Below are 9,838 nucleotides of genomic sequence, written 5' to 3'. Positions count from 1 at the left end.
AGGTCTGGGATGGAGGAATCTCATCCTGGGACCAGGACACCACAGGCACCGAGCGGCTGTGCCCAAAGGGGCATCAGCTGTGACACTCAAGGACGGATGTGCCACCCCAGAAGGATGCTGGGGTTGGGACTAAAGGCAGAGCAGAAAAACATTTTCCACCCCAATGAACTCTGCATCTATGCTGCACGTGGGGAGCAGAGAGACATGCCTGCATCCCAGTGGGAGCTGCAAACACTGCTCCTGCAAGCTCCTAACACTGCAGGGTGAGTCCCAGCACCCTCAGCCCACTCGAGCTGATGCCGAAATGGGCACACAGTGCCTACTGCTTCATGGGAGCGACCGGGGAGAAGCATTTTTCAAGTATCTGTGCCCTAACATAGATGCTGGGTGACCAAATCCCCTCCAAAACCCACTCCCTGGCCTGCAGAAGGAGCTGGAGGAGGGCAGGCTTTGCAAGTGGTTTGGACCCAGCTAATTTTATCCTAAAGAGAGGAAAAAAGCCATTTACAGTGTCTAGCCACAGGCACAGTGCTGCCACGTCATGCCTAGCTGCGCTCCCCCAGCCACTGCCACACACACCGCTGGCACAGGGCAGCCAGCGTGGCTGTCCTCCTCCTGAGGCCCTCCGCGCCAAACCTGCTGGTTCCCGGACCGGGGAGGGCTCCGGTGCCAATCCCAAGTGGGATCCCGCACCCAGGTGGGCAGAGACAGGCAGCAAGGAGCCCTGGGCTGCCCCTGCCTGCTCCGGCGTTGTTCCCCCATGGGGCAACGGCCCTTCTAGTGAGGAAAAACATGGATGACTCCCATCTGCAGGATTTAAGAAGCCGAGAGGTCTGCGTGCAATCATTTTCTGGCAGCTCCTGCCTTAAAAGCAAGTCCTCTGAGTCCGCCCCAGCAATCACAGATGCTGCTTTTGCCCCCCCACTGAGTGAGTGGGAGCCCAGGGCCCTACAGGATACTCCCCCATCCTGTGAAGCATAGGGCAGGTCTGACCCTGAGAATGCTCACAGCTTTGGGGCGCAAATATAAATATGCCGGGGAAGATGTCCTGTGCAGAGGTCATGCTGTCATCTGTGGCGATGCGGAGGGGCAGTGTGAACCGCGTCTCTTTTACGCTCTCCCCTGGAAACGGGGTGATCTCAAATGACAGAGAAAGGAGGAGGGATGGAGGGAGCCCCAAGGAGAGGGAGAAACCGGCTGGTGTCAGGCGCTGCAGAGACGAGGGCCTCCGCAGCCGGCGGGACACAGAGAGCCCTTGTTTCTGGGCTCAGAGCCACGGGGGACCGGGATGCACACACATCCAGAGCAGGACCTGGCCTGGCTCCCGTGCCGTGCCCAAGGCCAGCACCCGTCCGGCTCAGGACCGTGCAGGCAGTGTCCCGCCAGGCAGGACAGGGAAAAAAAAAAAAGCTGGCAAATGGCACCAGCCTCCCTTTCCCTCCCAGCTGTATGAGCTACAGAGCCAGCAACACGCTCTCACCACGAGCGGCAGCTTTGGTATCTCCCCCTGCACCTCCACCTCCCCCAGCAGGAGAAGTTACCCCTGGGGCTCAGGGTGGGTGTTTTGGGGAGGGAAGACTGTCTTTTCCCTTCTCCAACGCACCCAGCATGCATGGCCACTCCCCCAGGGCAGGGGAGTCCCAGCTACGGGGTCCTGGGTGACAGGGAAATGGGGCGATGTGGGGGGAGCGAGCCAGGAGTGTAATAGTGGCTTGTGAGAGATGCCCTCATCTGTCAAGGACCACAGCATGCAGCAGCTCTCGTGGGACCCCCGACGGGACACCCAGAGTCCCCAGGGCCACCCAGCAGCAATCCCCCCTTGGTGAGAGGCTGAGACTGCAAAAAACCTCTTGGAAAAAGAGCAGGAGGGGCTGCAGCAGCAGAACCAGCAGTAGGCATCAGGCTGGAGCCCTGCTGGAGCCAGCACCCGGCTCCGGTGATGCTGGGCTGTTTCACAGGGAGGAACTGGACCATGGCACTGCTCGTCGACGTGACGGCACCAGGAGAGGAGAGAGCAAACCCTGTAAAAGCTGTGACCAGCTTTTCCTTCTCTGCTTCGGTAGGAGGATGGGGCATGGAAGGATTTTATTTACTGTGTGTTATTAATAATGTTAAAGTGTTGGAGACCTTGGATAAACAGCTCGGTAGTATTTTGAGACTAGAAAGTAAAAACCAAATAAATAAACTAATTTCTTCTACGGAAGTTTTTTAAGGTTTCATGACAAACAGGCCAAAGGACAGATCCAGCCCTCTCACAGGGGATGAAAACATTCCACCACACACCCCCCGGCCTCCAGTGCTGTAACTCTGCTCCCAGCCATGGGGAGCTCTCCTAGCCAGAGGTGAAACAGTCTCCTCCGCAGCAGTTAGGGAAAAAACCCCAGCATCCTGTTATCCTCCTCTTTCCACCTAACCTCCCTTGGAAAAACAAATACCCAAAGGCCCAGCAGCCAGTGAAAACAGCCAACATCTGCCGGCATGCTGGAAGGTATGCGCAGGCACCCAGCCGGGAGAAGGCGGAAAGGAAAGGGCTCCAGTGCAGGAGGCTGGGGCACGGGGTGAGCGTGGGGTACACGAACGCCGGGAATGATTTCTTCAGCTGCCAAAAACCTGCCTGTTCCCGAAAGGACCAAGGATGGTTTGCAAAAGAAGTGGTTTAAAAAAAAAAAACAAAAACAAAACACAACTCTCTGTTCCCTTTTCAAACCCATTTCCAGGCTGAGAAGCAAAAGCAAAGAGCCCAGTGACACCAAAGTTAATGCTGAAACACCTCGTAAGGGCAAAGATTTCATCCAAGAGATGTAGATGCCCCATAACTGCTGCCTCTACTTTGCAGAAAACACACGGATGCTTTTAAAATGGGGAGACCCAAAATCTTTCTGCATTCCCCCTCTACTGCTGTTTTGCTCCTTTCACTGCCTGGGCTGGAGCAGCAGCTCTTCTAATTAAACGGTTTGCACTGAAACCTCTCCCCTTGGTTGACAGAGAAGGAATATATTGTATTTTGCTGCCTTAATTCTAAATGCTAATACAAAGATGATATTAAGAAAAACAAGAGAGATGCAACAGGCTGCCTTTCAGGTCTGCTGACCATGCCTCGGGCAGACAAATTTATACATGCCATCTCTTTTGTCCCGTCGGGATGCCATTTCATCAGTTTTACTGTATAACCAGATGAGAAAAAGGACCAATTTTTTCCATTTCTCCTGCATTCATGCTCCAAAACCCCCACGCAGCCACCCCTGCACCTGCCTCAGTGCTCTCCATTGCTGAATTAGGAAATATTATGCCCGGTCACCACTGAAAATCAGTACACCACATATAAAACCCAAGCCTGGATTTGAAAGGTGTGTGGTATATGCAGAGCAGCCACAACAGATTAAAGGCACCTCTCCTTCCCTTTCTGCTTCTGCGAGGGTTTATCCCTCCTCCACAAAATCCCCGTGCACCCAATGGTGCTCTCGCCACACCGTAATGTAAGTCATTGCAAAGACAAGAATGTCCAATGCAGCGGGATTTCCCCAATGCAACACACTCCGACTCCGCTCCAAGATGTAGACAGGTTGAATTTAACCCCCGGCTGCCCGAGAGCGGGGCCGTCCGCCTGATCTGGCTGTCACGGGGCAGCACGCTGCAGCTGGGAGGGAGGGACACAGCAGCGGGGACCAAAGCGGGATGAGAGGACCTGCTCGCTTCTGCTGATGAGTACAGAGCGGTGATTTTCGCCTGCCGATCCACAGGACCGACCTGTCTGACTGCGGTCACCCACAGCTCCCCAGCGGTGTGCCCCTGGCACAGCCAGCTGCGTTTGCAGGGCGAGTTTCTTGGCAGGAGCTTGCTGCAAGGATGAGAAGGACTCCAGGGCTCAAGGCGAAGCATGAAAATCGGTAGCAGTGATAGATCAATGGCATTGGCAGGGACCAAGCGGAGGATGCTCTGGAGCCCAGAGATCTGCCCGGCGCTCTGCAGCGAGCCCTGCCTGGGCACCTGGGCACCTAAAGGGAGCAGATGGGGCCTGGGGGCTCCACCGCAGCCGGGGGGCACGAACTGATGTGCGAGCGATGTCTCCAGCGCTGCCCTCTCCAGAGCAGGACTGGAGGAATCCCCCTACCCCAGGGGAGCACAGCAATGTGGAAATCAATGCTGAAAGGTTAATGGGCTCAGTTAACATCACGGGGGAAAAGCGCGTCCCAGGGATGAAAGGATCAAATAACAGCACCTCGGGAAGAGGAGACTGGCAGCCAGCGTGCGGCCGGGGAAACCAGGCGACGGCAGCTGCGGCAGAAAGCAGAGGGTGGTGGAACTCGCCTCCTCGACAGGGAAATGTCCCTTCCCTTATCCCTGCATGACGGGCCATGACCCAATTCCCTTCCCTTCCCTTCTCATGACGGGTTCAAGCTTGACATTTCACCTGCTAGGACATCGCTAAGCACTCACCCAAGAACCCCACAATTAGTGGCCCTGCTGCAGCCCATTAGCCTAGAAGCCAAGCAGTGGGATGATCCGTGGCCTCACGGACCTCAGAGGAGGAAAATAAACCAAACAGGGTGGAGAGTAACAAACACAACCCAGTTCAGCCCTGAGGGGGTGGCCACAGCCACTTGTTGGCTCTTTGGTGTCTGCTTCTTCGGGTGATGGCAGCTGGGGGTGAAGGTGTTTCACAGCTATGGGCTCTCAAGGTGTTACTGGGTCTAAACAGCTGGGAAATAGGTCAGTGAAACAAGACAATTTTTTGATGTTTTTTTTAATTCAGTGAGAATCAGCCAGGGAAGTATTGGGACTTGAATTAAGGTTCCTTGGAAATGAAAATTAAAAACCTGAAGAACCCAACAAAAAATCCAAAGCAAAGACTGGGGTTTCGAGTCAAAGGTAAACCTTTCCAACTCAAACCTCCTACGAATGTGCACGTCTGTGCAAGTGAGGGTTTTCTCTCTTCTTACCTGTCTTCCCGGTTGCGATCCAGCGAGTAGAACTGCTTCCGGAGCCACCTAAACGGAAAGGCACAAACACGCACACACTTAGCCCCAGCTCCTCCACGACAAGCCCATTTGGTTTGCTGCTGTCTCTGGAAGATGCTCAACGCCATGCCGCCCACTCCCACAGCCCTCCTCCTTCCCACCAGAGAACTTGGCTCCGCTCCCCTTCCAGAGGCAGCCTACCCTATTTTCATGCAGACAACCTGCCCCCCTTTAAAACTGTCTCTGCCTGAAAGTAAGTCCACAGGTAAGACACAAAAAAACCCAAAGGTATTCTCTTCTACCTGCCTCTACACTGAATTGCTGCAGATAATACAGGCTGCGCACACATAAAAACATCGTTTTGTGGTAAAGCTCCTTTTCCCTGCATGTGAGATCAAACTCCGGCCATCGACGATGTAGCACAGTGGGTCAGCGGGATGAAGCCTCTCAAGTGCAGAGGCAGGAGTGCCAGGTCAGCGCAGCTCAGAGAGGGAATGAGATGTTGTCACTGTGCTCACCTTTTTCTGTCAAAAAGGACACAAAAGGAAAAAAAAAGAAAACAAGTGCAGGACAAGGACAAGTTCCTCACCTTTCAATCTGCAGGGGGGTGGCAGCCCTTAGAGTGTCTGCCACCAGCCAGTTCAGCCCCTTGATCCACATATTGACCTCGTCCTCGGAAGTGGCTGTGGAAAGTGCACAGGAGAAATGGGAGGAAGGGACGTAGAAGCTGATCACCAACCCAAACCTCTTGGGACTATCTCCAGCATCTTATATCCTTATTCCTTCCTTCATCCCCTTTCTGATAACAGTTCCCTCCCGTGCAGATGCTCTGGCCGGCTCCTCTCCCTGCCGAGCTCCTGCTCCTCTCCCGTGGGATGTACGTGGCTGGCTGGACCCCTTGCCCCTGCATGTCATGCTCTCTCCTCCCTTCAGTTCCCGAGAGCTGGGGGGGGTTATCTTTGTCCCCAGGCAGTAACGCTCTGGCTGGCCTGGGTGACAGGCCAGCACCTGCTTGGGAATGTGTGCCAGCTCCTCCGTAATCTCCCTGTCAGCAGCTCCATCCTTTCTGAGGGCAGAAGTGCTGTCTCTGTCCCTGTGTCCAGCAGCACTAGCCAGAAGGCAGATTTGCCATGGACGTTAAGGAGTCAGCATGACTGCCTCCATCAGTGCTCGTCTACGTGGGTTTAAACAAGACACAAGACTGCGTGCTGTTAGCAGAAAAGGATATCGTCCATCAGCTGAACTGCAGCCAACGATTACGAGCCCGTCCTCCATCTGAACAGGAGGAGACTCAACAGCATAAACGTCCTCTCTTTCCACAGCAAAACATAAGGCTGGATGCTCCAGGTCCAGCTTAAGTCAACAGACAAGGCATTGAGGAAAGCTGAGACCAACACCTCAGCGGTACCGAGGCTTCGTGAGTTACTGTTTGCCACTGGCAGTGTTTTCTTGCTCAGAACTGCACAGAAGTAGTGAGTGAGATTTCACCTCTTCATGCGTGGGGCCGGTTACCACAACGCAGCTGATGAAGGCCAGCGTGCCAAGCTGAGAGAAAACACTTGATTTCAAGCACACATTTGGTCTAGGGGCTTCAGTTCACCCAACTTTTGGGTTTACCGGGCGAATTAACTGACTTAACTAGGGGTTGAATGTGCACCCTTCAGGGAACCGGTGTCACCTTCTTCCAAAGACACCTCCTTGGTGTGGTGAAAAGAGCATCTGCCCAGGGATTTGTTCCAGCTCACTCGTGGAAGGATGCATCAGAAGTTTGGGTCCTGTGGTGATGAGGTGCCTGCCCAACCCTGCCCTGGCACAGCCCCGGGGCCACGAGTGCTTTACCTTGCAAGCTGAGGGTCTTCAGCCGGAATTCTGTGCCATAGAGGACAACGAAGCAGTGAGACTGGTCCAGTCGGAAACATGGATCCTCCTGGTACCGGTCAAAATCACGTGAGTTTTTTCCTGGACGAATCTCTTTGATTTCACGAATATCCACTAAGAGAAAGGAAAAACAAAAGGGGAGTTCAGTGAATAGCTTGAAATTCCCGTGAAGATGGAGGAGAAGGAAGGGCACGGATAAAGCGGTTTTAGTCATCGGGAGAGCTGGATTACCACCCATTACACGATGGCAGACCCAGGCAGGCCTACGGCACCGGGGTACCAGGCTCTGAACAGCAAACTGTGTTTCCCTGGCTGTGTTGGAAAGCAAGGATGGGACGTCTGCCCCGGCCGAGAGCTGCCAGATGTCCGAGGACAGTGGGCGGGTCCTGGGGATGGTGCTTTGTAGAGGGACTCGCTGCTTTCAGGCAACAAGTGACCATCACGGTAGCCTCCCAGTCCTCTCCTACCACCGCTGATGGCACAGGCTGGAGGCACCCAGAGCTCTAGCACAGCCCCGCCAGTGTGGTCCTCAGCACAGCCACAGGTGCCCAGGTCCTCCCAGAGAAGTTGCCCACACTTCTCACCTTTGACAAGCCCTTCAAGAGCCCCAGCTCGCTCCTCAACCTTTCAAAGCAGCACAGAGACCTTACCACTTATCTTGCACATCTCTCTTGCCGCGCGCATGTGGCTGTGCATGCAAAAAAGCCTGTAAGCACAGCCCCTTCTCACCGGTTCCCTAGGAAGCCTCCCCAGCCACCACCCCCCTATCTACCTCTGTGTCCTCCAAAAACCGCTGAATGTCTCACCCGCAGCGATCCCCAGGCACGATGAGCAGAGGGCAGCGCTACCGCTACTGCAAGCTCCTTCACCCTTTAGCTTCACACTTTCCTCTTCCTCCACCCAACATACACCTGCAAACGGCACTTCTTTTTGTCTTTCAAGACAGCAACTTTTTTTTTTTTTTTTTTTTTTAAACGAAAGCTTTTCTACAGAGGTGAACCCTCTGAGGGCGCAGCCTCCTGCCCAGCTGGATGAAATATTCTTTGCAGCTACCGCGTCTTACAAACACCATAGATTTAAGAGCCACTCCTCTCCAAGTTCAAGTTAGATACTGAAACTTGAGTTGACCCTTGGTTTAAACAACTTGATGGTGCCCCTGCCTCCCCCCTCCCCACTTGCACCCTAAATTATGTCTGTATTTTCTGGCATCTCCCCCCTGCCCCGTTAGCATCCTCCCGGCTCCTCTGAGCACTACTAGGATGTCCAGGGCAGTCCCTGCCTTCATACATGTGCCATCTTCACCAAGAAAACTCTGTCCTTCCCTAGCCAAAGAGGGATGAAACGTCTATCACCTCTGGGTGGTGTTCAGAAGGCCACAGAAGAAAGCACAGTGCAAGGATCAACCAAGCCCAACCTCTGGAGATCCAGTTGTGGTGGATCTGACACAGCTCTGGAGCAGATTCGACTACAGCAACACCCCCGTGCTTCCAGGCAGAAACCCCCTCCCCACCTCACTGCCAAACACCTTCCAGAGAGAAAACATTAGAAAAAAACATGAAAACAGCCAAATCTCCGGAGATCATTTGAACTACAGACACCACCAGGGAGGTCTGGTATCAACAACCTAAACATACGCAAGGTGCTGGTCAGAACTAGAGCCAAGGGAGGTGGGATAACAGCTCAGGGCTCCCACCTCTCACAGCTTTGTACCGTACATAGTAAAACAAGTCCCAGGGACTTTATTTTAAAAAACCCCAGCTTCTTTTTGAACCTGTGGAAGCGGCAGAGGGGGTTACTGTCAGGGAGCAAGCCCAGATTGCAGAGGAAAGCTCAGAAAGTTGGATCTCTTGCCAGATGGGAGACGGCAGGGTCCCGGGTCACGAAGCTGGTAATTCAGTTGGACAGCGTGTTACCCTGGCCAGGGCTGGGGCTGGTGACTCCAGGGAGCTGTGCTTCTGTTTATTATCTTCATGCACACCCATAATGTCAACGTGCTTCCTCCAGGGAATGGTTGCAGAGGGCAAGATGAACTGCGAGCAACCAAGCCACGGTGAAATGAAACCCCCAGATGGTGCCCACCAGATGATGGCTAGGGCAGGGCAGGCAGCACCACCATCACGTCAGGCTTCTGGGACACGGGGACAGCATCATTCTGAGGATAATCCTTCAGTTATAGAGCTGGTGTCACACCTCAGCAGCTGTCCCCGGTGGGCCAACCCAAAGGTGACCAAGCGTAAGGCAGCAGCGTGACCGTAAGGGACAGCCCAGGATGGCGAGAGCCGACCCAGGCAGATCCTGGCAGCAAGTGGCAGGGCAAATCCAGGCATGGGGCTGGCAAGGAGGCAGACCTGCCTGGCTACACGTGTGGGTGGTGAATCCGATGGTGCAGCTACAACATCATCCTGGCAGCTTCAGCTGTGGCTCGTGGAGAACAGGAGCAGGTAACTCCAACCAGCTACCTCGGAGCTGTGCTCCTCTGCAAAGGGCAGCTGTGAGCATGCCGGAGCATTAAACGCCAAGCGAGGAGAAGGAGCTGAAGAGACACTGGTAAGGGAGCATCTCGCAGCCTCCCTCCCTGGAGGAAATTCTGGGAAAGGACTCTCATTGCCATGAAACAAAGAGAAAACAACAACAGCAACAAGAAAAAAAAAAAACCCAAACCCAAGAATCTTTGCTTCCTGGAAAAATAGTTTCTTAAATGCTCAGGGGAATCAAATAACAACATTTCTGAGTCACGTTTCCAAAGCAGATGATGCTTCTGAGCAATGTGGGATGGAGATTACTGCAAACCTGGCGTGTAATTCATCCCAATTAAACTCCACTTACTGCACTCACTGTGGATCGACTCGCCTTTCATTTCAATTTACTGCAGTTTAAAACTAGACAGAAATGCGACCTGCTCATCACCCGCAGCAGCAGCCGACAGCACTGAACTGCACCGCAAGAGATGATGCTCGCTCCAAACGAACACCGCGGCAAGCCAGACACAGGGCTTGACTTTG

The 9,838-nt window shown here is 53.8% G+C and overlaps 1 protein-coding gene across 1 annotated transcript in view; it reads right to left on the bottom strand.

Annotated features, from left to right (window-relative positions):
• PLCG1 (phospholipase C, gamma 1) overlaps positions 1-9,838 on the bottom strand; it is a 44,322-nt gene that overhangs the window by 19,406 nt on the left and 15,078 nt on the right. Inside the window, exons 2-4 of the mRNA XM_009318700.1 lie at positions 6,798-6,950; positions 5,548-5,641; positions 4,941-4,988 (exon numbers count right to left, since the gene is read on the bottom strand). Coding sequence (XP_009316975.1) covers positions 4,941-4,988; positions 5,548-5,641; positions 6,798-6,950 — 295 coding nt within the window. The remainder of the gene's footprint in view (positions 1-4,940; positions 4,989-5,547; positions 5,642-6,797; positions 6,951-9,838) is intronic.

This window comes from Pygoscelis adeliae, unplaced genomic scaffold, assembly GCF_000699105.1.
Source record: "Pygoscelis adeliae isolate BGI_AS28 unplaced genomic scaffold, ASM69910v1 Scaffold72, whole genome shotgun sequence".
In the NCBI taxonomy this organism is placed as follows: domain Eukaryota; kingdom Metazoa; phylum Chordata; class Aves; order Sphenisciformes; family Spheniscidae; genus Pygoscelis; species Pygoscelis adeliae.
Note: the sequence above shows the minus strand (reverse complement) of the source record. Positions and strands in the feature narration are given on the sequence as shown.